This window comes from Gadus chalcogrammus, chromosome 2 (assembly GCF_026213295.1).
Source record: "Gadus chalcogrammus isolate NIFS_2021 chromosome 2, NIFS_Gcha_1.0, whole genome shotgun sequence".
NCBI classification, from domain to species: Eukaryota; Metazoa; Chordata; class Actinopteri; order Gadiformes; family Gadidae; genus Gadus; species Gadus chalcogrammus.
The window spans coordinates 6,946,019-6,972,295 of NC_079413.1; the positions used below are offsets into that span (position 1 = coordinate 6,946,019).

Consider the following 26,277-nt stretch of genomic DNA (forward strand, 5'->3'; position numbering starts at 1 on the left):
AAACCCAATGCAAGGCAGAGTCATACATATGATGTATCATATCCCATACAGAAAATCCAATCAACCAAAACATACATTCTCACATTTAGAAAAAGTGCACACAAAGTATTCACAACTTTATGATGTCTCTCTCTCTCTCTCTCTCTCTCTCTCTCTCTCTCTCTCTCTCTCTCTCTCTCTCTCTCTCTCTCTCTCTCTCTCTCTCTCTCTCTCTCTCTCTCTCTCTCTCTCTCTCTCTCTCTCTCTCTCTCTCTCTCTCTCTCTCTCTCTCTCTCTCTCTCTCTCTCTCTCTCTCTCTCTCTCTCTCTCTCTCTCTCTCTCTCTCTCTCTCTCTCTCTCTCTCTGTGTGTGTGTCCCTCCCTCTGCGACACTTGCGTCTCTCAGCCCAGCTGAAGATCGACATCTCCCCCGCGCCCGACTCCCCTCACTACTGTCTGTCCCCCGAGCTGCTGCACGTCAAGCCCTACCCGGACCCCCGTGTCCGGCCCACCAAGGACGTGCTGGAGTTCCCCGCGCGCTACGTGTACACGCCCCACACCACCTACAGGTAGCCCGCACCGGTGGTCCTGCACCAACCCATATTGCTTCATTCCTATGCCGCCATTGTCGCATTCATTCAAAGTCCCGCTCTTTAATTCACTGCGATACATTCATACACTGTGTTCATGTTGGTGGTTTTGAGGGAGGGTTTGTCTTTGAAACCTAAATTTCAATACTTTTACCAGAGCACCACATAAATAAAACAGTTTTTCTTTAAATAAACGGTTAAAGCTACTAAAATAATCACAGTATTTACACATATTTACCCATATTTACACATGCAAAGCATCAGGCTTTGAAGCCTTTATACACTGCTCCATCAAAGTGTTGTCGTTCTTGTTGAGGTGATGGTGCTTCACCTAGTCTGGCAGCCCCGCTGACTTCCTGCACAGCTAATGGTCCTCTTCGCTCTGAGATAAAGACAGGGTCGTGGTAAACACACTACAACAAGAGATGCCACATTAAGCTGTTGGCTTTGTGGTTTTGGAAAAGGCTGACCCACCATTTGCAGGAGTCTGGAGAGCTGCCGGCTCTGCCCGTCCAGCAACTCTTCCTGGTACTTGGCGAAATGCTGGAGCAACCTCAGGACGTATGAGTGGTCGCTCGTCTTCTCCTTAGAAACGGAAAAAAAAGTGTGGGGTGTTGGTTTGGCCTTTTTCAAGCACGGCTTTAACAAAAATGGCGGTTGTAGGAAGTTTTAAAGGTAGCGCGGCATTTCTGGAGAAATAATTGCAACAAGAATAATTGTTGCAAGCGCAAGACAAATATCTAAAGATTGACACTTGTTTGACGGGAGGGTTATAGCACCACACCCAAAGCTGTAGTTTATAACCCTGTATTTCCATACTGTAGGCGCATACAGCATTCATATTCAGGCTGCTTAATTCTAAGTCATTATCATACAATCTAAGGGCTAGAGCACCCTGAACCACGCCCAGTGCTGCCTGTACCTGTAGATGTTTGATGTGGTTGGCGACGTTGACGCCCAGGTACTCCTCCACGTTCCCAACTCTGGCCCAGAGCCCCTGGACCTCCCGGTCCACCCGGGCCAGCGTGTCTTGAGTCTCCCTGCCCTGGGCCGTCACCCCGGCCATCTGGAGCTGTCAAAAGAAGCATCTGCCCACTTAATCCACCTCCTCCTCCTCCTCCTCCTCCTCCTCCTCCCACCACCGCACACAGTGCAGCTGGCAGCTGCCTACGCTACAATAACACACACACACACACACACACACACACACACACACACACACACACACACACACACACACACACACACACACACACACACACACACACACACACACACACACACACACACACACACACACACACAGCGTGGCTTTCTACTGCCATTCTGACACACAAACTTGGCATGGCTCCCTACTGACATTGTGACACACACGCACAAACACACACACACATTGCTCGGATCCTGCGTTTTTTTAACAAACACAATAGAACGAACTACGTGGATGATTTAAAAAAACAACCAAACAAACAACGCAAATGGCCTTCCGCAGCCTAATTTTGTATCCCCATCTCACACACACACACACACTTTGTTGTTTGTTTTGCATTTTGGCAGAGGAGGAAAATGTCTGCCTGATTATGTGTGTTCAGCTGTGGCGCGCCTCCATGCCCGGCAGCCCAGAGAGATAGGGGGGTGGGGGGTCTGCGATTATACCGTAGGATCTCGGCCACTTGGCACCGCGCCTGCGTCTCGCACCCGCTGCTCGAAAAGGTTCCACCGGTTGACAATAGGAGCCGTACTGCTATCTGGCGTCTGTGAGTCCCCATCAAGGAAGGGCCCGGTAAGGTAGTGGCTTTCACCGCAGGATTCAGGCCGCGGTCACGCGGCGAGCAGACGAAATGGAGAACAGGAACGAAGAGGGCGTTTGTCCTTTTTTCGAGTTTCCGTTTCAGAGTGGGAAATGAGGCACGGCACGGCGGTGTTGTTTTCGCGTAAGCCGCAGGTGGATCAAATCTTTGCAGGCGAAGCCACAGCCTTTAAAAGCCCTTTGGAAACGTCCAAAGGATATCTACTCCTATAGCGCTCCGACAAAAGTTAGCATTCCATTTTGGCTTGCGTTTAAAGACCAACCTTTGGTTAAAAAAAAGAAAACATACAAAAATACATGCATGCGTTCTCTCCTTCATCGTCAGTCCATCAGTCCCACAGAGACGGTGTCGTCTCCATCCATTTTAGGGACACATAACCCTAGTCTCTCGCTGTGCGACCACACCCTTAAGGGCTGATTATGGCCCCACATTCCCGCAACGCAATGACCACTCGGACGCTTCGACGCAGTCGTGAACGTTTATGGTTCTGCGTCGGGTTTTAGTAAGCGGTCCAATCACAGCCCTTGCTGCCGCGTCGCCTCGACGGAAGGTTGCGATTTTTGGGAGGCTCACGTCCGGCCCTTGCGTTGGACGCAAGGAGGGTCCGCAAGAACGTAAGGCCCTTGCGTTGCGTGAACCTGGGACCATAAAGGGCCCTTTAAAGGTGACATATTTTACCACCAGGTGTGAGTGTGATTAGGCATTACAAGCCGTTTTGAATATTTGCCTCTTCTGACATCACAAGTGGGCGTGTCCACCTAGATGTATGCTGGATAGATCAGTCTATCCAGCATACCCAGAGGAATGTAGTTGCTCCTCAATCCATCATACATCTAGGTGGACACGCCCCCTTGTGATGTCAGAAGTGGCAGATTTATTTAAAAAAAAAACTGCTTGTAACGGCTAATCACACTCGCACCGGGTGGTATAATATGTCACCTTTTAAAGCAACGCCACAACGCTGCCCTTACTTAGGCGCCTCACCTGTAGCTGGTGCAGTTCTTCTTTAGCCCCCCGCTTGGCAGAGGACGCCCTCCGTGCCTCCCCCAGCAGCAGCGACAGCCAGTCGTCGTGGACCGACAGCGAGCGACCGATCGCGTCCATCTTGCTCCCGGTCTTCTCCTTCACCCGGCCGAGCGCATCGGTCAATTGGATCACGCCGAAGGCCAGCACGTTCACATCTTCCTTTGAGGCAGCTGCCCCGGCCCCGGCCCCGGCCCCGGCCGCTGTCTCACGCTCTTGCACGGGGGCCGCGTAGCTCCCGGACAGGAAGACGGCAGAAAGACCAACCAGATGCCACCAAGTGCTCTGAGGCGGCTTCATGTTCCGCATGTGACGTCCTTCTCCGGCTCAGAAGCCCTGGGATTGTTGCTGTTGTTGTTGTTGGTGGTGGTGTTGTTAATTGTGTCGGTATTGAAACCGCAGCACTTCTATATGCACTGCTTTGTGCACTGCAAACACTATTTGTCACTTTGAGGAGTCACAGTTTTTGCAGTGCTTTTCCCGTGCTCTAAAGAGTGGTTCCCTGAGCGTCAGTTTTTCAGGGGTTTGTTTCGATTTTGCTTGTGCGTGCCCCTTTTTATGGATGGGATCTATTGGTTTTCGATGCGCAACTCCGTAGTGAACTATTAACTCGGCTGGTGTCCAATCAGAGGTGTTCGTACTCTTCGCGACCCTGGTTCGAGGTACTGCCTCCTTCGATGGATCCCTTTCTGCCCTTGTAACCCCATATACACCCCCATCCCCAGCAATCACTTCTGCATAATAATAAAGTAATTCCCTCATGATCATGTGGACGACTTCAACTCTTTCATTCCATTTTTCGAATGAAATATCGACGACAATTGAGCAATAAATACCGACCGTACATGGTCTCGTAAATGATCAGCTGTTCCTCGACGACATCATAGGATCAGGTGTTGTGAAATGGGTGAACTAGGGTTACCTCCTGTGTTTGACTTGGACAGACGGTGAGGTCGTGCTCGCCGTGCCATGCAGTGGGTCAGCCCTCGCTCTCGTGATCCCATACGGGGACAAAATCAGTATGCCTTTTGGCTTTCTTCTCTGGTGCCCATGCCTATTTTGGGAATGGAAAGACCAATGGAGTGTTTTGGCTCTTTCTTCAAAAATTCACTGTTGTGTAGATTTGTGGTAGTGATGGAGTTGGTGAAATCCTCCCTCCACAGGGAATAAGAATTCTGTTTTCTTTTTTTTATGTAACAAGCAGCTTTGATATTTGATACTGTTGAATATTTGCGTATTTTGTTTGTTGAATGAACTGTAACTAATAATAATAATAATAAATGAAATTTATATAGCGGTACTCTAAGACGCTTTACATATTGGCCTATCAAAACTATGTAAAACAGACTAGGAATAAAAGAAAAACAGAGGTTAAACATGAAGAATAAGGTGGGAGTTAGGTGGGGAAGGCTAGTGTGAAAAGGTATGTTTTGAGGGCAGATTTGAAAGAAGAGAGCTAGGGCTAACTAGGGCTTCAAGACACGATACATAATTAATCAATGTTCAGCATGTTGTTGGTTTTGTTTTATCGATTGGGTGAAGGTTATTTTATATGGATATGGAGTATTAACCTTATATCAATAGAACCTTTAGAGCATCTACACATGGTATGACACTGCCCTGTGTAGGGCGGTTTGGCCTAAATGCTGCTTATGCTTGCCACAGACTTTAAGAAAACTATAGACACTCCCACTCTCTTTTTTTCAGTGCATGCTGCCATGTATTTCTTTCTTTTTATAATCGACTTTCTTTAAAAAAAAATCGTCCTAAACTATTAATTCGAAGTGATACTCAGATTAAATATTGTGTCGGTCAACCAAGCGTTTCGATTGGTGTGCATAATGTAATTACCAGTTACCATGTAATTACCAATCAATGCAGATTTATGTATCAAGCTAGTGAAATGCCTTTCTGTCCTCTCTCTCCTCTCTCCTCTCTCCTCTCTCCTCTCTCCTCTCTCTCTCAGGAACCTGCTGTATGTGTACCCACAGAGCCTGAACTTCAACAGTCGTCAGGGCTCGGTGCGCAACATTGCGGTGAAGGTTCAGTTCATGGCAGGGGAGGATCCCAGCCTGGCCATGCCTGTGAGTTACAGCCCCCCACACACATGCACACACACACACACCTGGCAGGGCTCTCAGGACAATGGCATCCCTCTCCTACAAGGACACTGCCAGAGGCCTGAAATACGATGTGCTGTGCTGAGGTTTCTGCGTGCACCACCAGTTCTTTACGAGCTGCCGCTGCGTTATGTAAAGCCCCACCACTACCACCCCCGCCCACCCCCCCTGATTGAAAAAGCTGCATTACGCCGCAATGATCGGATGAATTTCTCTGAGGGAAACGTATGCATGCATTGTTATGATATACTTCCACCCACCAAGGTGCTTGCGTGACAGCAGTTTGTGGGGGTTGAAGTTAAATTATTTCGGTATAGCTTTGCAGCATAGCATACGTTTTCACATGCGTATTAACTCCGGACAATGTCCAGAGAATTAGTTCCAGAAATTGTCCTGTTTTGCCCCTTTGAGTAGGGCATGAGTGTCCGTGTCAGATGTGTTGTCACATACCGGACGTACTGTGTTTGGTTTATGCGAGGGATTGAGTATGGGTGTACCATGCAAGAGGCGGGACAATGCGGAAATCTCAGTGTTTTGTTTGTACCACAACTAAGATGGCGCGTGAGACTACCTGCTCATCCGTGATGATGCGTGTTTTTGCCTTGATATCAATATTGCATGTATTCGGACATGTCAGTCGCATGTATACGTCGTCAACACTCGCTGGGAATTCTTTTTCTTCTTCTTTGCATTTACTGCCCCCTTCTGTACCGGAGTAGGTAGGACAGGATCTAGCCTGGACCATGACCTGAACTTTTCACACATGGCCTCAATTACACACACTTTGTACTAATCTGTTTTATGAGCGGTCCAGCTGATTTATACGCACTCTCCTCTCCAGCTCCCCCGGGGTAATGTCTAGATCAGTTCAGGGTGTAACACTGCTACAGATTTATTGGGGCCAAACTTCTCATGTTATAAATTCTGGCATGAGCAAACCCTGCTCAAATTTATTGTAGTCGTTGCAACAACAAACGTATTAATTATAAATGAATGTTTTGTATATTCAGTAACCAAAGGCAGAATATTCAAACATTGCTAAGGCTGAATTATTTTAAACCGAGCGATCGATTGAGCCACCGACGGCCCAGGGCGACTCGCCTTCAACTTTTGCTCGCAATCTTGACAGGTGATCTTCGGGAAGTCCAGCTGTGCAGAGTTCATGAAGGAGGCGTACACGCCCATCATCTACCACAACAAGTGAGACCCCCCCCCTGTCATTCTCTCCATCTCCGTCAGACCCTCTCTACCCCGTATCTCCCCTCCACCTCTCCTCCGCCCCCTCCTTGGCTCTAACCCCGCCATGTGTCTCTCCCGTGCCCCAAGGTCCCCCGAGTTCTACGAGGAGACCAAGATGAAGATTCCCGCCAACCTGACGGACAACCACCACCTGCTGTTCACCTTCTACCACATCAGCTGCCAGCCCAAGCAGAACACCCCCCTGGAGACCCCCGTGGGCTACACCGTGAGTACCCCCCCCCCCCCGCTGCCGCCACCTCGGCTCCTCCACCCCAGCTCTCCTAGGAAGGACCAACAACATCACAAATACATTCAATTATGGATTTTGATCTTTAAAGTGGCAATCTCCTGAAGATTTTACATGTAAAGGAATGTCTGTTCAGACACCATCTATCGCTGAATGATGTAACACTATGGTGATTGAGATTACCGCCCAATGATGAAAGCCCTTGAATTTGCAGCATTAGGAATGTTAAGAACAGGTTTGTCTCGCTGGGAAAAGTGATCGCTTATCACCGAAGCTGCCCTCCAAAAAAAACTGAACGGAGATCTTTGAGATTGCCACTTTACATAAATATGAATATGTCTATATATCTGACGACATTTATTCAATTTATAACTGTAAAAAGCGGATCCAAAATGGCGGTATATGCCGCAGCATATGCTGGTGCCCCTGCCTGCGGGTGGTGGCTGTGTTCAGAGTGTATGTGTGATCCCCCACAGTGGATCCCCCTGATGCAACATGGCCGCCTGCGCACCGGCTCCTTCAGTCTGCCCGTCTCTGTGGAGAAGCCCCCACCTAGCTATTCCGTCCTCACCCCAGACGTAAGTAGTAGCAGTAGTAGTAGTAGAAGTAGTAGTAGTAGTAGTACTGGTAGTGGTAGTGTATACTCTAGTAGCGTCATTTAATTTTGTAATTACAAATATTTCAAACCTTGTATAATATTATTTTCTCATAATTAATTTCTGTCATGATGAATGAGGTAGTATCACACTCCTAGTGTAAACACAATGCCAATAAAATATGATTGGTTACTGTTTTACTATTTAGTCATTTACAGATTTATGGCTTCTATCCCAAGCGACTGGAGTAGGGAGGGCTGTCCTGCCTCACTGTCTCCAGGCAGACTGCAGACATTGACTCCTGAACCAGGACTGACCTGCCCCTTTAATTATGCCTCGGCCCCTAGCTAAATGACAGAGGGATAAAGCTGTGTTGTTTATGGCAGTCGACCGTAGTGTGTGTGTGTGTGTGTGTGTGTGTGTGTGTGTGTGTGTGTGTGTGTGTGTGTGTGTGTGTGTGTGTGTGTGTGTGTGTGTGTGTGTGTGTGTGTGTGTGTGTGTGTTGAACGTCTCTTCTCTGCATGGCAGGTCCAGCTACCTGGCATGAAGTGGGTGGATAACCACAAGGGCGTGTTCAACGTGGTGGTGACTGCTGCCTCCTCTGTTCACACACAGGTAAAACACGTTTGCATTCCCACACACACACACACACACACACACGCACATGCACACATGAACACATGCACATACATACACACTCACACTCGGGTCAATAAATAAAAAACACATGCACACACATACTGTCTCACACTCGGGTCAATAAATAAGAAGCACACACACACACCACCCACTCAGCTAAATAAAGGTCAATAAAACACACAGGCGCACACTTTGGGGTAAAACAAAAACAACACCGCCCACATGCGCACACCCAACCCACACACAAACACACAGTCCCAGCCCATGCTGCTCTTCCTCCCTCTTCACCTCCTTTGAACCCCCCCCCCCCCCACCCCGTTAGGACCCCCACCTGGACAAGTTCTTCACGCTGGTGTACGTGCTGGAGGAGTACTCGTTCCCCTTCCGCCTGAAGGACGTCATCATCACGGAGGCCAACATGGAGGGCGAGCTGAAGGCCAGCATGGCGGCACTGCGCGGGGCTCTGCTGGACACCTGCGTGCGCTTCCTGCACCAGCTGCTCAGCAAGCTCATCCTGCTCATCGTGTACCCGCCCGTCATCGCCGGCCAGATCGGTGAGGGGCGCTCTCGCTTCCTCGTGGTGATTTCGGTTCTTAAGGCCGTCGGCGGGGGGAGGGGGGGGGCCCAGCACTAGAGCACCGCTTTGCTGAGCTGCTTTGTTATTGTGGTGGACATTTACTTTAAGTGGATTCAATTGAATTGTATCCATTTAAAAGCTATTAAATTCAATGTAATCCTTTTAAAGTAAATTTCCACCACAATATTAAAGCAGCTTAACAAAGCGGTGCTTTGCTAAGCTGCTTTATTATTGGGGTGGAAATCTACGAAACCGAAATTTACTTTAAAAGGATTACATTGAATTTAATAGACAATCGCTGGTCTCACTAGCAAAAATAAGCTAGCAAAAACAACTTACTTCCTACTTACGTCTATCATCTCTGTTTTTTAGTGCTCCTCTGCACTCTGACCCGGTGTCTTTTTTTTTGGTTGAGCTGCACTCTCTAGCCGTTATCTTATCTCGATCGTATGCTTTTAACTGTTACTACCACTGCATCCACTCAGTACAAAGCTAACGACGACTCTCGTTTTAAAGCGAGACGCGTCAGTGGCTCCGCCCCTCATTCCTCCGTGTCTCCGCAGTCAACCTGGGCCGGGCGGCGTTCGAGGCCATGACGCTGCTGGTCAATCAGATCCACAAGAACCTGGAGGGCAACCAGGACCAGCACGGCCGCAACAACCTGCTGGCCTCCTACATCCACTACTGCTTCCACCTGCCCACCGTCGAGCCAAGCGTGCCCCCCACGAGTGAGGGGTTTGATTTATTTTTGTGGCTTTCTAGTGCGAATTGGACTACAACAGGATGAAGAGCAATATTATATTATAGATACCGGCAATATTGGACCAAATCACAAAAATAAGGATATCAATTACTGCCAAATAATGTTGTGTTGTTGGTTGTAAAAGTGTCACAAAATGCCCAACTGTCAGAAAGTAGATCTAGTTGGAGGTTGGGCAAACAGGAAGTAGTTGTACCTGGGGGCGGGCTTTATTGGGCAAACAGGAAGTCGATATGCCCGGAGGCGGGTTTTTGATGGGTAAACTCAAGGTAGATCGGTCCGGAGGCGGGGCTTCCATCACCAAACCGGAAGTACAACCGGTGACGGACGCAGGGTTTCACCCCGAGCGGTTTAGAAGCGAGGGCCGGCAGGGATACCTTTCAACACCTTATCCTCTTCTCCTCCGTCCCCCACTCCTCTCCACCGGAGCAGCGGGCACGCCGCCCTACGAGCTGCCCATCCAGTACGCCACGCTGTCCAGGGCCAGCGGCCGGCCCAGCAGCCTGCACCTGTCCCGCTCCAAGAGCATCAGCAACTCCAACCCCGACCTCGCCACCAGCCCGGCCACCCCTGACCAGGAGGTGCAGAGGATCATCGGCAGCAAGGTCAGCAGGGGGCACCTCCCCCCCCGTTGAGACCGCATGTTGTCAGGGGGATACTGTTTACTTTTGAGAGTTGTATGAAGCAATCGTGTGTGATAGGGAGAGCCCACATGCACATAAATCAATGTTAATCTGTCGATTTTATAAACCGTCGTTAATGGATTTTATTGAAAAAATAAATCCAGTTATTTGTTAAAATCAACAGATAACTGGATCATCTTTCAATGCACTTTTTCATTTGAAACATGTGTTTTCTGTTATATTGCACCAAAAGATCTGTGAACGTAAACGTACTACTTATTAACCATTATATATTTCAGATACTAGTTATTGTTAGATTCTTTCATTGGATAATCGACAGTGTTTTGAACATAAAATGTATTGGATTTGAATGACTTGTAAAGGAGTTTAATCTGGCATCTGTTTCAGGAGATAGAAAGAGGAACGGCAAAGAGATACGAAAGATCTTGAGACCGTACCCCCCCCCCCCCCCCCCCATTCCTGTACATACTGTTCACACAATGCCTTGTTTGTTTCAGCTGAGAGAGAGAGAGGGAGAGAGAGTGGAAAAAGGGCGTAACATAACGTGGTTTAAAACTGGTGTGTTGACGTCGCCATTCGCTATCTTTAGTAGCAGAGTTTTACATCCACACAATGGCATCGTTGTCCCGTGCCTCCCCTGGTTGGATGTTGTGGCTACTCAAACTCCAGCACCCACCTCTGGAGCTGAGCTTGTTTGGGTGTTTTGTAAGAAAATATGCTTATCTTGGGATGCGGGGACCACTGGCGATGGATAGGTTCTCTGCTGAGAGGCTGTTGTGCTGTTATACTACTGTGTGTGTGTTCCTTGTTGCTACTCCTCCTTGCTTCCCCTTTGCCCCCCCCCCCCCCCCCCCCTTCTTTCCCTCCGGATCAAACTACCCTGATATATTCTCTTTCTCCTCACTTTCTCCCTCCTTTTCCTGCGCTGTGTGTGTGTGTGTGTGTGTGTGTGTGTGTGTGTGTGTATCTATATTTGTGTGTGCATGTGCATGTGATTGGGTGTGTGTGTGCCTGTGTGTGTGTGTGTGTGTGTGTGTGTGTGTGTGTGTGTCTATGTTTGTGTGTGCACGTGCATGTGATTGGGTCTGCGTGTGCGTTGGTGTGCCTGTGTGTGTGTGTGTGTGTGTGTGTGTGTGTGTGTGTGTTCGCGGTGGCAGGGCATAGACCGCTCCCATTCTTGGGTAAACTCTGCTTATGGCCCTGGGGGCCCCAGATCGGTGCTCCGTCGGAATCCCAACTCCAGCTGTGATCTCAAGCAGGTGCCTCTCCCCCTCCTCCACCTCCTCCTCCTCCACCTCCATTAACCCCTCCATCCATCACCTCCGTCACCATCCATTGCAATGCATGTCGCCTGTCGGCTCCCGCTGCCGCCTCTCCTCCCGTTCTGTCCGCTTCGGTCCCGTCTGCGTGTCAAAGCCTTTCGAAAGTATTATCCAGGGCTGTGCTGTGCTCCACTTTGACCGTGGTGCTCCTTGCTCTGGGCTCTACTCGCCGGCCTGCGGGGCTTCGGTTGATGAGATAGGCGTGTAGCTTCGCCTTCCGTCAGAGTACTGGAATAAAAAAAGCTGGAGCACGGAGACACACAGCGATGTCTGCTGTGTCGCCCCTATTTATTTTTTTTAGATCCACTCCCACGAGTCGTCTTTCACTTGAACAATGTCAACGTTTTGGCTGATGTTGGCATGTTCTGCTGCAGGCCAGTCGGTCGTTACCAGCCTCTGCACTCTGAGAACCACAGGGGGGTTTTGTTTTTTTTCTCTGGCTGTGTCACCGTCACCTCCAATTCACCCTCCCTCACCCCCCGTCTATTATCCTCATGTTTTGTTTTTGTTTTGTTCTTATTTTTTCGTTTTTTTTTTTTTTTATAAAAACCTCATCGTTCATCGCTGTATGCCAGGCAAGCGAGCGCAGCTGCAATCGCATGTCTGCCTTTTTGGACAGCGCCACCTTGTGCTCAGTACCCACAAGGCAGTTGGCCAAGAAGGTAAAACTGGCGTCCATTTTAACCCACTAACGCATCCGACATCAAACATCATCATCATCATCATCTTCTTCATGTATTGCGTGTTTATCTTTTGTACGTCATTTGTTACTTGAAAATCTGTTGCTACATAACTTGTATATATGTGTGGTTGGCGTTCAGCTGCTCCACGAGGAGCTGGCGTTGCAGTGGGTGGTCAGTACCAGCGCTGTCCGGGAGGCCTCCCTGCAGCAGGCCTGGTTCTTCTTCCAGCTCATGGTACGCACCCGCACGCACGCACGCACGCACGCACGCACGCACGCACGCACTCACTCACTCACTCACTCACTCACTCACTCACTCACTCACTCACTCACTCACTCACTCACTCACTCACTCACTCACTCACTCACTCACTCACTCACTCACTCACACACTCACTCAGTTTGTCACAAACACACTCACCCACTCACTTTGGTACACACGCACACATTTACGCCCTTTGGCGCAAACTCATTCACTCACTCACTCACTGACTCACTCACTCACTCACTCATTCATACACTTGCTCCTTTGCATCCTATATCAAGTGTCGTTTTTTAAGTATAGTTGGGCTGAATATTCTAAAGGTGAAGTGTTCTCCCACACGAGAAGTTCTTTGTTCAGTGTCCGCAGCCTACCTGTCGGAAGAGGCCTAGCCCCTAGCTGCTCACTAATACCCTGTATCGCTGTCACTTTGGATAAAATCCTCATCACTAAATACAGAACATTTTCCATTTAGGTTGGTTGTGGGCGACTTCTCATTTCCCTCGATCTCCACTCGTTCTTCCCGCAATCTCCCCTCAATCTCCACCCGTTCTCCACCCGTTCTCCACCCTAACCCTCCCCGTCTCCTCCCCATCCGCAGACCAAGAGCATGGCGCACCACCTCTTCATGTCCTCCCGGCTGGACCTTCCTCGCCGCCAGCGCTTCCCCGACCGCTTCGTGGACGACATCGCCGCGCTGGTTGGCGCCATAAGCTCGGACATCGGCAACCGACACCAGAAGGTGTGGGCCCCCCTCCCTCTCTCCCCCCCCCCCCCCCCTTCCCCGCCAAGAAAATAGCTCCATCACAAGCAGCTTAAGTAATTGCCGGAGGAGGAGGATTGTTTGTTTGCAAACAAGCTGACTGGCCAGTATGGCGGCGGGTGTCAGTGTCGGTTTCTGTCAGCAGGGGAAAGTAGCTTAACAAGGAAGTAATGCCCCCCCCCCCCTCCCTCTACCCCCCGCCATAGCTTGTCAATCACAGGCTAATGTATCCCCACATAGTGCCTGCCGTCGCAAAGCTCCATGCATCCTTCATTCCAATGAATGACTGCCTCTCACAATGGATTAGATGAGACGGCTGCGCTTTGACAAAGCAGGTTTAAGCAGTCCTTTCTTTGTCTTTTGTACCAGCTTAGTGGAGTCCTCCAATCGATAACGCCCTGCAGGGCTGTGCCAATTGTGTTTTTATTTTTTTAACTGACGGTCTCTATGTTTTGAATCTCCTTCCTCTACGTCCATTCTTTATGAATTGCATCGATCTACATGTGCATTGTCTCTGTTTTGTTGTCTGCTCTGAACTCACCATATGTCTCTCTCTTTCCTTCTCTCTGTCTGTCTCTCTCTCTCTCCTGCTCTCTGTGTGTATGTCTCTCTCTTTATTCCCTTCTCTCTGTGTCTGTCTCTCTCTCACCTGCTCTCTGTGTATGTCTCTCACTCCATTTCCTGCTCTCTCTCCTCTCTGTTTCCTGCTCTCTGTGTATGTCTCTCACTCTGTTTCCTGCTCTCTCTCCCCTCTGTTTCCTGCTCTCTGTGTATGTCTCTCTCTCTTCCAGGACGTGGAGCTGGTGGAGAGACTAAACACCAGTCTGGCCTTCTTCCTCAACGAGCTGCTGTCCCTTATGGACAGGGGCTTTGTGTTCAACCTGATCCGCTCCTACTATAAACAGGTGGGACACACACACTGACACGCACGCACACACACACGCACACACACACACACCACTGAGCCACCGCTGTTGTTAGTCACACAACACGCACACCCCTACTACTCTCTCCTCACCTGATGTAATTCCTGCGCAATAAGTCTGATCCTTTTGTCTGCTGTCCTTCCTCTAGTTTCTGTCTTCAGGCATTGGGCATCGGGGAGTCATGCATGCACACACACTCACACACCCACACACATCTCTTCTTCAACGCGAGTTCTAAACATTGCTTATCCACAAGTGTCAACACGATCCCTTAACTATACATTCAATTTAAATGTGTAGATGTGTGCACTGTTTCTAAAGCAGTTTGGGTCTTTCTTGATAAACGTCTATGATACAGCCTGCTGCTATACTGACACCCTCTGTAGGGCCTTAAGGGGCCCTAAGTTCCTGTTATCAAGCAGCACTGTCTGTCCCGTGCCCTCAGAGCCCCAGCTCTCTAGAGGGGGGGGGGGGGTGCAGCTTACCTCACGGTGTATAGGGTTCCTCCCTCCGTATCGGATGTTATATCATCATGACGTCCTCCAGATCTCCAGCAAGCTGCACACGGCCCAGAACCCCAGCTCCCTGAGCGCCCTGCGGATGGACTTCACCCGCATCGTGTGCAGCCACGAGCACTACGTCACTCTCAACCTGCCCTGCGCCACCCTCAGCCCGCCGGCCTCGCCCTCGCCCTCCACCTCCTCCACCACCTCCCAGGTAGCAGCCCCCCCCCCCCCCCCCCTCCTCCATCCAGGACCTGAGGCAGGGGTTTTCAGACTTTGTGTGTGTGCGAGGACCACTATTTGTAATCAAGTACTTTCGTGGACCACCTCATTATACGAATAATGAAATATGTCTACACGCAGACCTACCTGAATTACCGGCACCTCTTAATAGGCCTACTAGCACTAGAAAGAACTGGTCATACCATCAGTACAACAGGCTTGTTAAAAGAAAGGGAATGAAATTGGAATGGTAAATAAAAACTATTTTTTATTTTATTTTGCTTTTCCACGGACCACGTGGAGTTCCGTCACGGACCCCACTATGGGAACAACTGCCCTAAGACACAGGCTGAGCTGAGCCAAGCCCTTGTTGTTTTCCATAGTAAAGGGTCATTGGCAGTAAGCCTGGTTGTTTTGCATTGTTGGCCTCATTGCATAATTGCCTAAGTACAATTTTGGCCAAATAGTGATTTCTAACTTAATAGTCTCCGGACGCTGCTGTTTCACTGTGTCTCCTTGGCTTCATCCTAAGCCAATCAGAGTGCTTTACACATTCCATTGTCACTATCCGACTAAGTCATCTATTTGACTTGGCATTGTGGACAATAAATACAAGAAGAACCTTAAAATTTGACTGAGGCTAACGATATGTTATTACACGTATGCGTCCGCTTTTATTCAAAAGGAAGAGAAGTGAGGCATAAAGGAATGGAAGCTTACACTCAAAAATGGCACCGTCGCAATGTGTATCTTTTCACCTAGCTCGTTGCCTGAATATGACCTTGACATATCTAGCCAGTGCTGATGGATGGCGCTTTCAATAACACCTCTTTGATTATAACGAATTACTATCGCTGCTCCCAAAACTCCTCCCGGTTGCACAGTGTGTGTTGTTTTAGAATTTGGAAAGTCAACGAGAAGGAATCAAATTTCCGCATCGTGACTTAAAGCAATCGCAAGTTTGGTGTAGTAGCTGTAAGAAATGGGAATAGCAATAGGAAAAATCGGATTTGTTTCATTCCATGTATTTGTTACTGTTAGTGATTAATAATTACATGGAAATGTATAGAACGTGTGGTCTTACTTCACTCTTCTCTCCTTTTCACTTTGACCAGCTCAAGAAATCGAAACATCTGTTGCTTATTACAGCATGGTTACAATCATTATTATTGAGGCAGTTCTGCCAGGGGAGTGGACGTCTCAAGGACCAGCTCCATTTTTGTCTCTGTAATCCGATAAGACGATGATATCACAATGACCATGTGTCCACAATATAATGGCAGTTCTGTTTTGATTCCCCCCCCCCAGAGCTCGGCCTTCTCCAGCATGGTGCAGGACCCGGGCGTGGCCAGCATGTTTGAGCTCTCCGTCCCCTTCCGTCACCAGCACTTCCTGTCCGGCCTTCTGCTCTCCGAGCTCTCCCTCATCCTGGACCCCGACGGGGAAGGGTGAGCGCACAAGCACTCGCACGCACACACTGTATATGTACTCACACCCCACGTACACATAGATACACTTAAAATACATTTGACTTTAACAGTTATTCACCAATGTTGGATATATACCTATATGTATCTATTTTACTATTTTGTGTTATGTATTTCATTACACTGTTCGGAGACTAAACTGCACCTTTTTTTTTGTCTTACTCATCACTTACTCATTGTAGGCAGGCTATTCATTCATATTGAACTGACATTTTTGTACATTTGAGGGAAAACCTAACAAAGAAAACAGATGGATCAAAAATCGAACAACATATATGCTATAGGCCTATCTATAATACTGCTTGAGTATTCGTTTAAATATAATTGAAATCATTCCCAGCATCTCAGGCTACGTGATTCAGCCACCGAGCCCCATTACGTCGTCTACGACTCTGGGAATGATTTTCTGACTCATTGAAGGGAGGCGGGCATCTCATATAACACGCATGAACAAAGGAACCTGGGAAAGCTTAGTTCCCGCAGTGTTAGACAAATGGTGCCCCCTGCTGGCCACATGCGATACCTCAGGTTCCCACCGACCAGACCCGTCTATGCATGCCGCTGGGGGCAGACCTAGGCATGCATAGATGGGCATCCGTAGTAAATACAAACCTGTCCTCCACCTCCCAGGGTCTTCTTCCTCCACAAGAAAGCCATCAGCGCCGTCCACTCCCTGCTGTGCAGCCATGACGCCGACCCCCGCTACACCGACCCCCAGGTCCGGGCGCACATCGCTCAGCTCTACCTGCCGCTCATCCTCATCGTCATGGAGACGCTGCCCCAGCTCCACGACTTCACCGGTCAGCCGAGGGACATATGGATGTGGATATTCAAATCCTGCAGCTTTTACACGTTCGGTTCCGCCGCCGCGTTTAATAATTGATCGTTTTGATCTATATTTATCTCTCTCTTTTTTAGACAACTCTCCTTCTCGGGGGCGCCTCGCCTCCACCCTGGCGGACGGCGGTGACCCAGACAACGGCAGCACCATTAATCAGTCTGTCGCCATGGCGATCGCCGGCTCCCCGTTGCCGCACGCCAAGACGAACGCCTTCGCCCTGCCAACGGCGGTGAGTAATAACGGGAGAGGCCTGTGGGCGTGAGTGTGTGCGTGCGTGTGCGTGTGCGTGTGTGTGTGTGTGTGTGTGTGTGTGTGTGTGTGTGTGTGTGAGAGAATGTCCCTGGACTTATATATATAACCAAACAAGTCATTATAGCAGGGGAGAGGTTTGTGGTTGTGTCAGTGCATGTATCATGTATGTCACTCAAAACGGGCCGCTCCTACAAATGGCCTTTTTTGCGACCCTCCAATCTCTCATTTCAAAGTTCATCGTAGTGTTGTTTAACGTTGAACAGCGTTGTTTGTTGTTGTTTGAGTGAGACTGTACACACACGACACAATATCCGTTTTGTAAGGCGAGGTTTCCTTTATATCTTTGGCACCTCCCGCCTATAATTATCACTATCTGTTAGTACCGATCTTTATTCTAGATAGCAACAGTTGTGAGATACCGACTTTCTACAAAAGATTGACGGCCTACTTTAGTTATCCGACAGGGAAACAACATCAGACCCTAACGTCTCCAAAACACGGGCGTGCTAAAGAAGGCTTCAAATTCACATCGAGACACACCCACTCATCATAATCCCCCTAATCCACCAACTGCCATTCGCTTCACTATTTTTACACTTGTTACACAAGTGAACCTCAATTATAATCTAATCTTTTGAATGCATAGGATATTCGGGTGAAAGGACTGAGCATGAGCTCATCTTCACTAGGCTAGGCCTGTTTGAGGTCCAGGATTGAAACCATCAGTTTTTTTTAACTGGCGTGACGCAGATATTTAGGACGTTTATGGTTAAGCGCCTGAGTAATATGACCTTTATTTTGTGTTTCTCTGTTAAAAATACTAAACTAATCGTGGGGGTGGTATAGTGTACATCCTTTCACAAAAGGTGAAAGTGAAAACAATGAATTTATTCAATCATTGCTTGAGGGCATTAAATCAGATAAAGTAAAAAGAACGAGATAGAAATAAAACCCTAACCACACATAACTCCGGGGAATAGCGTACTTTCTCACTCCCGACCAGAAATCAAAGACACGTAGGTTAGGTGAGTGTTCCGGGTCCTTTGCTACTGCCCTGACGAATCCTACAACAAAATAATGTGATTACCCATCACCAGTTATTAATGCTAAACACAAGTATCAGAATGAGAAGGTAACAAAGAATGATCCCATACGGGAATGAGTGCTTAACAACAACTGGTAAGGCAAAAGTATAACGACACAAAGAACGCAAAGCTGCCTTGCGACTGCCCAGTGCGGAAGCGGGCTAATGCAAAGCAGGGTGAAAAAACTAAAAAAAGTCAGGTGACTAACTACAGTTAGTCACCTGAATGACTAACTGTAGGGCTTATTTCCATGGAGGGGTTTGGTTAACCTGTGGTAAACAGGTTAGCAGTGGCTCTGATGCGTGTGTCTCCCCTGTCCCCCCCACCACCACCACCACCACCACCACCACCACCAGGCCGGGCGCCAGTCCAGCTCCCTGTCGGCCGAGTGCAGCCGCACCCTGCTGGTGTGTTTCCTCTGGGTGCTGAAGAACGCCGACGCGGGCCTCCTGGAGCAGTGGGTGTCGGACCTGTCGGTGATGCAGATCAACCGGCTGCTGGACCTGCTGCACCTCTCAGTGTCCTGCTTCGAGTACAGGGTATGGACACTCACTCACTCACTCACTCACTCACTCACTCACTCACTCACTCACTCACTCACTCACTCACTCACTCACTCACTCACTCACTCACTCACTCACTCACTCACTCACTCACTCACTCACTCACTCACTCACAGCAGGCCTGGTTTATTATTACCACAGCAACGTTGTTCTCCCTAGCCATCCATCGTGAATCAAAACAGGGCGGGGCCGTGCAGGAGAATGCGTCAGGCCCCTCTCACACACATGTTGCACATTACCGCTGGATGCCAAACAGCCGGCCGGGGTCCTCCTCTCCCCGTTTCGCCGGCGTGATATCATGCGAGGAACGTCGCACAAAAGCTGAGAGATCCCTGATGGATCATCGGATATGAAGGCTTCAAAGGGTGTGGTTTTGTTTTGGTGTCGCACGCCGCCGGTCTGTTCAGAGGAGTGATCCGTTCATGCTGCCGGTGGCTGCAAGACGCACTCTCTATTGATTGAACGCAGCTGGGCGCCGAGTTTGGTTTGTAGCTGTGGTTTTGCTCACTCGGGTTCGTGTCAGTATTTGTGTATCGCAAGATCGATGGCCACCGCTTGACGTTTCACTGCTGAACACAAAGTTTGGATTAGGTTGTCAGCGTGCCCTTGCAATACGTGTCGTTATCGTTCAAATACAAATAAATAAAAGACGGCAAAAGATTAATATACAGAAAACGTGTCTTTATACACAAGCTTTGACTGCCAATGGCCAGACACCTGAAATCCTTAACCCTGACGTGTGTGTGTGTGTGTGTGTGTGTGTGTGTGTGTGTGTGTGTGTGTGTGTGTGTGTGTGTGTGTGTGTGTGTGTGTGTGTGTGTGTGTGTGTGTGTGTGTGTGTGTGTGTGTGTGTGTGTCCGTCCCAGGGTAAGAAGGCCCTGGAGAGGATCAACAGCCTGACCTTCAAGAAGTCCCAGGACATGAAGGCCCGTCTGGAGGAGGCCATCCTGGGCACCATCGGGGCCCGCCAGGAGATGGTGCGACGCTGCAGAGGTAACGCACACACACTCACACTTCTGCCTGTACTACACACACACTCACACTCACACTTCTGCTTGCACACACCACACTTGCACTTGTGCCTGTACACACACACTCACACTTCTGCCTGCAAACACCACACTTCTGCTTGTACATACACACTTAACACAACCTGTACACACACGTGCACACGCGCACACACAATCGTGAGTGCTCGCTCGCTCGCTCACTCACGGTTAGTGAGGTTGATTGTTCAGTAAGGGAATTCATGTTTCCATGTTTGTATTTTCCAGAGAGAAGCCCTTACGGCAGTCAGGAAAACGTGCGCTGGAGGAAGAACGTCACGCACTGGAGACAGAACGCAGACCGAGTCGATAAGTACGTTCCTTTGTGAGCTCCTATCGCTGATGTCTTCTTCCTCAGGGCGGTACATCACTCCTTATATCACTAACTTTTATTTCATTTTAGTGAAGGGTTGATGATAGTAATATACTTCTTGTTTGTCCATCATTGGCCTTTTAACGTAATGTCAGGGGCAGGATTGTCCATTTGGTTTGGATAATAATCTCCTAACTCAAAATAATTAGCTGGTAAACCAATCACACTGAGTGAATATGCGTTCTGCCGTCTGCTGCTACTTTACATAGTGGTATAGTGGCTCTTGTGGGGGCTGGGTGGCTGTGTGCGCTATACCAGGTGTGGCGTAACGAGGTCTCCCTGCAGGACCAAGGCCGAGGTGGAGCAGGAGTCGGTGGTGGACGGGAACCTGGCGACCGAAGCCTCTCTGGTCGTACTGGACACACTGGAGATCGTCGTCAAGGTAACCCAAAACATGTGAACCCAATGGGGAACGGGTGGATCCGGTGAACTGATGCTTGTCTGAATGACCATGTGTGAGACCGTGTCATCTGTGTGTTGAGTGTCGTCAACATCCTAGCATCCCTGGAGTATAATGTCATTGGATTCCCTTGTGCGCATTGGTATACATTCATTAATTTAGTATTTAAGCATTTTTCTTCCTTATTTGTATTTTAATGTTGAATACAAGTTTTGTGACCAATAACATAAAATAGTAATTAATTGTGAGTGGTTGTTGTATTGTGGTTGTTGCAAACAATATGTGCTATTGTGTATGTCCTGTGGCCTGATGCGCTGTGTGTGTGTGTGTGTGTGTGTGTGTGTGTGTGTGTGTGTGTGTGTGTGTGTGTGTGTGTGTGTGTGTGTGTGTGTGTGTGTGTGTGTGTGTGTGTGTGTGGTCCAGACGGTGGTGGAGTCTGAGCTGAAGGAGAGCGTCCTGGGTGGCGTGCTAAGGGTCCTTCTCCACAGCATGGCGGGCAACCAGAGCGCCGTGTTCCTGCAGCACTGCTTCACCACCCAGCGGGCGCTCGTCTTCAAGGTCGGGCCTCTTCCCCCCCTTTCTAACCCTTGATGCTGTTATTCCTGTACAACTGTAGCCTTAGCGTGACGCACAGAACCACTCCAGCTGTCGGCTTGCTTGGTGTACTCGCATGAATATACGTGCATGTTACAAACAGATATTTTACGGGAAAAGTCCATGCTTGTATTGGCTTACTTTTTCGGGTTTAGAGAGCATAGGAGAGGTGCCCTCCTTTGCATTCGCCATTCAGTGCAGCAGTTAGTATCCCATAGGAAGAGGCATTAAAAAATCTTCTTCTCTAACTCCTCATCTTAAATAGATTTCACAATCTTCAGTTGCGTGACCTCATTCGGCTTTCACGGATCGACAAATACACAATCCCACTCGAAAGCTGTAACTGATTTGATCACTAACTTCTCTGCACAAAATTCCAGAGTCACATACATATACAAGAACAGCAGTGAAATATTAAAAGTGGCAGTGCCTGCGGAGATTGTGCAATATTTAAATAAGCCGACAAATGGCATAAAACTATGAAATAAAATGACATCAAAACAATTATCCCTATATAGAATAACAAATCGAAAGGTTGCAAATTGAAATAATGTGCAAAACAATAAATAGAGGTATTTACAGTAAATGAAAAAAACTAGCATTCGGACTTGGCTGGGGGCCCTGATCAGTGTTTACACGCCTGATGGCCGAGGGTAAGAAACTAAACAAGCCATTCATCTGCTGACCGGTGAGCCTCGGTGTGTGTGTGTGTGTGTGTGTGTGTGTGTGTGTGTGTGTGTGTGTGTGTGTGTGTGTGTGTGTGTGTGTGTGTGTGTGTGTGTGTGTGTGTGTGTGTGTGTGTGTGTGTGTGTGTGGCTGACGTGCGTCCAGTTCCCGGAGATGCTGTTCGAGGAGGACACGGAGCTGTGTGCCGACCTGTGCCTGCGTCTCCTGCGGCACTGCAGCAGCAGCGTGGGCTCGGTGAGGAGCCACGCCTCCGCCTCCCTCTACCTCCTGATGAGGCAGAACTTTGAGATCGGCAACGTGAGTCCCTCCAACCGCCACACTGCTCGCGCGTGTGTGATAGTAGTTTCACCTTTAGGTGGTTTCTATTATTTTTTTCTTTATTCCTTGTTATATTTGCGTTATAAGTTAATGATTTGTTTTGAGTTGATCGTATATTCCCTCTGTAAATGAATGAAAAATCTAATCGTTATACTTTTAAAGATGAATCTTGTTTGGCCTCTTGTGTATCCTATCCTGTTCTAAATGCACTGATTGCAGCTCCACACGTGAATGTATTGTATGACCGTGGCAAACGTTTCATGTACAGAGTTGCGTCCGATAGCTAGACATGGACACAGGCCTCGGCTCACCACCGCTCCCCTGATTGACCTCCGTAACGCCAGGAGTAACGCCGCACGGTGAATCGTCCAGGGCCGTGCGTCACTGTCGCGGCCGGGTAACGCTTGTTTTCTTTGGGGCTGCAGAACTTTGCCCGCGTGAAGATGCAGGTGACCATGTCCCTGTCCTCGCTGGTCGGGACGTCCCAGAGCTTCAACGAGGACCACCTGCGGCGCTCCCTGAAGACCATCCTGACCTACGCCGAGGAGGACCTCGAGCTCAGGGACTCGCCCTTCCCGGAGCAGGTAGGAAGAGCCACCATGGGACCGGCCTGTGTGCGGACATACCTCCGGTAGGGCTGTAAGTAGAGTAGGTCTTTCGGTACTCGTCAGCGCTGGTGGACTTTCGCGATTCCGGATGCCCGGTTTCATACCACAGGACATCCATCCAAACTATTCTTGACATTTCAGTGATGTAATGTCGATGCATCTACGTTAACATTAGGTTTGTGCTAACGTCAACGGATTAAACAAAGCACAAAGGACGTTAAATGGCAGTTTATATGCAGGAAAAAACTTGCCATTTTTATTAGGTTGAGACAAGTTCAGCGAGATTGAGTTCAGCATCGCCACGACCAACAACATGTTGTCATTAGTTCTGAGTCACTGAGACCAACTTTCCGACTGCCTGATTTGAAAAAAATCCATGCCGACATTTCTTGATATTTCAATTATATAACGTCAATTTATCGACGTTAACATTAACACTTTGAGCTAACGTCAACCGAGTAAGGAATCCAGAGGAGGCTTTGGTGTTAAATGTAACTTAACCGCCGTTTATAAGCAAGAAAAATACAATTGAGTTTAGCTGGAACACAACCGTGCTATCATCATTACAGTGGGTCAGTGTGACACCGACTTTAGCCGGCAGCTGCAGCTGTAGAGAGCCGTTTAATTGCCGCTAGTGCTTTTGATGGTGATTGGTGTTTTGTTCTTGTGCCGTGACCTCAGGTCCAGGACCTGGTGTTCAACCTGCACATGATCCTGACCGACACGGTCAAGATGAAGGAGCACCAGCACGACCCGGAGATGCTCATTGACCTCATGTACAGGTACTCCCAGTGCCCTTGTACTCCCACGCACATGCACACACACGCACGCACGCACACACATGCACATGCACACACACACACGCATGAACGAACATACACAGGCACACGAACGCGCACGAGCGCACACACGCAAGAAAAAGCACATGCACGAACGCACACATGCACACATACACACACGCACACATGTGCACACGCACACACATACACACACTCCCTTGCATGAACAACACTGATAAACAACAGGACCACACGGGACACTTTATTTCTAATATAAATAATATATAATTGAATATTATATAATTACATTAGGAACATATTTGTTCTTGTTTATGCGTATTCTAAGCTTTTACTTTTTTTGGGGGGGGTGACAAATCACCCTCCTGTCATTCTGCTGGCACACCAAATTCAATAAACAACAAACAAACAACACGTCTCATCTTATGGAAGCAAAAACGCCAATCCTCTCTCCTCGCGGTTCCCCCCGTCTCCCCCAGGATCGCCAAGGGCTACCAGAACTCTCCGGACCTGCGTCTGACGTGGCTCCAGAACATGGCCGGCAAGCACTCTGAGCGGGGCAACCACGCCGAGGCGGCCCACTGCCTGGTGCACAGCGCCGCCCTGGTGGCCGAGTACCTCAACATGCTGGAGGACTGCCGCTACCTCCCCATTGGCTGCGTCACCTTCCAGGTCAGCCTCCCCCCCACCGCTGTGATTGGTTGGTTTGTGCTAGTCGCATATGCGTGAGTGCGTTAGGCTGTCACACACAGGGGATTGACGTTTAGATTGATACGATGATAGTCTGAGAGCAGAGCAGCTTCAATCTGGGTGAAAGGGGTGTTTAGCTTTTTTTCCGCTTTATGTTTGTTTTGGCCAATCATGTCGCTGGAGGCGGGGATCTGTAAGCACAACATCGACGAGCAGAAACCTGGCCAGCACTAGTAAACGTTTCCCGATGGCAAGACAGGCTGAAAGCATTCTGTGAGGAAAGCAACATTCTTCTAAAAGGCATCTGTAAAGGTTTTTCTGATCCACACCGTGCAGTCGGACGACCGAAGAAATACACTTCTTCAGAACCCTCCTGAAAGCTGCCTTCCCTCGTGGCTGAATGAGTTCAATCTCCTGTAGAATAGCTCTGTAGCAAACGCAGGAAACAAGGTGCGTCCTCCCCAGAGGTTCTGCTACAACGGCATGGCGGGACTGCTACAGCAGAGATTAGGTTGTACCCCCCCCCCCCCCCCCCTTGCACCCTTGACTGGTCGTGGGTGTTGAGGGAGACCAGGCACATTTCTCCTGTTGATCTCCGTTGAGTAACGGCTCCAGCTGCCTCCAGAGGTGCTGCAGATGGCCGACTCCCTGCCCCGCCAGACCTCTCGCGCTTATTGTTATGACTCTGTACTTCCCTGTGTGTTTCATTACTCTTTCTGACCCCCCCCCCTCCCGTTCCCTCCTCGCAGAACATTTCCTCCAACGTTCTGGAGGAGTCGGCGGTGTCGGATGACATCCTGTCCCCAGAGGAGGAGGGCATCTGCACGGGGAAGTACTTCAGCGAGTCGGGCCTGGTGGGCCTCCTGGAGCAGGCAGCTGCCTCCTTCAATATGGTACGCGTCTCGGATGAACCCCCCCCTAACCCCCCCCCCCCCCCCCCCCCCCCCCCCCCCTGCCTGCCCCCGGGACATGCTGGCCGCGTGCTGGCAGGGGTTTTACAGCTCCGGCCATCACGCTCGACGGAGCACTGGGTTATGAGGCCGGCCCAAAAGCTGAAGAGGCCCTATTGTCTATTGACCGCCCTTTCCTACCCTCTCTCCCCTCTCGCCCCCCTGCTCACCCCCGCTCTCCCTCTCCACCATCCTCATTCCCTGGCTCCACGCCCCCCCCCTCATCACCCTCCCCTTCTGTTTCTCCCCTGCTCCCCCTTGCTCTCTCCCCTCTCTCCCTCCTGCTCTCCACATGCTCTCCCCCCTGCTCTCTCCCCCTTTGATCTCTCCCCTCTCCCCCTCCTGCTCTCCACACGCCCTCCCCTTCCCCCCCCCCACCCCCTCATTCCCTGGCCCTCCTCTCTCCTCCTGCTGTCCCTCGCTCCCCCTTCTCCCCCCTGCTCTCACCCCCTTGCTCTCCCCTCTCCCCCCTCCCTTCTCTCCCCCCCCCCCCCCTCAGGCCGCCATGTACGAGGCCATCAACGAGGTCTACAAGATCCTGCTGCCCGTCCACGAGGCCAACAGGGACTTCAAGAAGCTGGCCGCGGTCCACGGCAAGCTGCAAGACGCCTTCAACAAGGTCTACAACCAGGTCGGTCCCCCTCTCCCCTACGGCGTGGGACTAACGCCACCTGGCTGCATC

At 49.5% G+C, this 26,277-nt stretch overlaps 2 protein-coding genes across 6 annotated transcripts in view; one reads left to right on the top strand and one right to left on the bottom strand.

Annotated features, from left to right (window-relative positions):
- LOC130372141 (dedicator of cytokinesis protein 7-like) overlaps positions 1 to 26,277 on the top strand; it is a 42,629-nt gene that overhangs the window by 11,663 nt on the left and 4,689 nt on the right. The window contains exons 14-42 of one of the 5 annotated variants that reach the window (XM_056577940.1): positions 385 to 547; positions 5,369 to 5,486; positions 6,652 to 6,722; positions 6,849 to 6,987; positions 7,485 to 7,586; positions 8,133 to 8,219; positions 8,566 to 8,797; positions 9,384 to 9,548; positions 10,013 to 10,185; positions 11,382 to 11,483; positions 12,122 to 12,208; positions 12,368 to 12,463; positions 13,092 to 13,232; positions 14,045 to 14,158; positions 14,726 to 14,896; positions 16,213 to 16,352; positions 17,022 to 17,191; positions 17,310 to 17,461; positions 18,926 to 19,108; positions 19,999 to 20,125; positions 20,407 to 20,491; positions 20,837 to 20,933; positions 21,375 to 21,509; positions 22,377 to 22,529; positions 22,976 to 23,134; positions 23,840 to 23,940; positions 24,435 to 24,627; positions 25,395 to 25,538; positions 26,095 to 26,226. In XM_056577940.1, coding sequence (XP_056433915.1) covers positions 385 to 547; positions 5,369 to 5,486; positions 6,652 to 6,722; positions 6,849 to 6,987; positions 7,485 to 7,586; positions 8,133 to 8,219; positions 8,566 to 8,797; positions 9,384 to 9,548; positions 10,013 to 10,185; positions 11,382 to 11,483; positions 12,122 to 12,208; positions 12,368 to 12,463; positions 13,092 to 13,232; positions 14,045 to 14,158; positions 14,726 to 14,896; positions 16,213 to 16,352; positions 17,022 to 17,191; positions 17,310 to 17,461; positions 18,926 to 19,108; positions 19,999 to 20,125; positions 20,407 to 20,491; positions 20,837 to 20,933; positions 21,375 to 21,509; positions 22,377 to 22,529; positions 22,976 to 23,134; positions 23,840 to 23,940; positions 24,435 to 24,627; positions 25,395 to 25,538; positions 26,095 to 26,226 — 3,932 coding nt within the window. Of the gene's footprint in view, positions 1 to 384; positions 548 to 5,368; positions 5,487 to 6,651; positions 6,723 to 6,848; positions 6,988 to 7,484; positions 7,587 to 8,132; positions 8,220 to 8,565; positions 8,798 to 9,383; positions 9,549 to 10,012; positions 10,186 to 11,381; positions 11,484 to 12,121; positions 12,209 to 12,367; positions 12,464 to 13,091; positions 13,233 to 14,044; positions 14,159 to 14,725; positions 14,897 to 16,212; positions 16,353 to 17,021; positions 17,192 to 17,309; positions 17,462 to 18,925; positions 19,109 to 19,998; positions 20,126 to 20,406; positions 20,492 to 20,809; positions 20,934 to 21,374; positions 21,510 to 22,376; positions 22,530 to 22,975; positions 23,135 to 23,839; positions 23,941 to 24,434; positions 24,628 to 25,394; positions 25,539 to 26,094; positions 26,227 to 26,277 lie in introns of all 5 variants that reach the window. The other 4 variants (XM_056577955.1, XM_056577946.1, XM_056577965.1 and 1 more) reach the window with 4 other exon arrangements.
- LOC130372173 (uncharacterized) lies at positions 325 to 3,941 on the bottom strand. Its single transcript, XM_056577998.1, has 4 exons — positions 3,364 to 3,941; positions 1,491 to 1,640; positions 1,043 to 1,153; positions 325 to 950 (listed from the first exon to the last, which is right to left on the bottom strand). Exons 1-4 carry the CDS (start codon positions 3,709 to 3,711, stop codon positions 933 to 935), a joined length of 627 nt encoding a protein of 208 aa, XP_056433973.1. The 5' UTR covers positions 3,712 to 3,941; the 3' UTR covers positions 325 to 932.

What these genes read in the sequence shown, in the direction of transcription:
- LOC130372173 (XM_056577998.1), bottom strand. Translation starts at nt 3,711, where the DNA reads ATGCGGAACATGAAGCCGCCTCAGAGCACTTGGTGGCATCTGGTTGGT. An exon ending in AAGAACTGCACCAGCTACAG is followed by an intron (nt 1,641 to 3,363) that starts GTGAGGCGCCTA and finishes TTCTTTTGACAG; the next exon opens with CTCCAGATGGCCGGGGTGAC. An exon ending in ACCACATCAAACATCTACAG is followed by an intron (nt 1,154 to 1,490) that starts GTACAGGCAGCA and finishes TCCGTTTCTAAG; the next exon opens with GAGAAGACGAGCGACCACTC.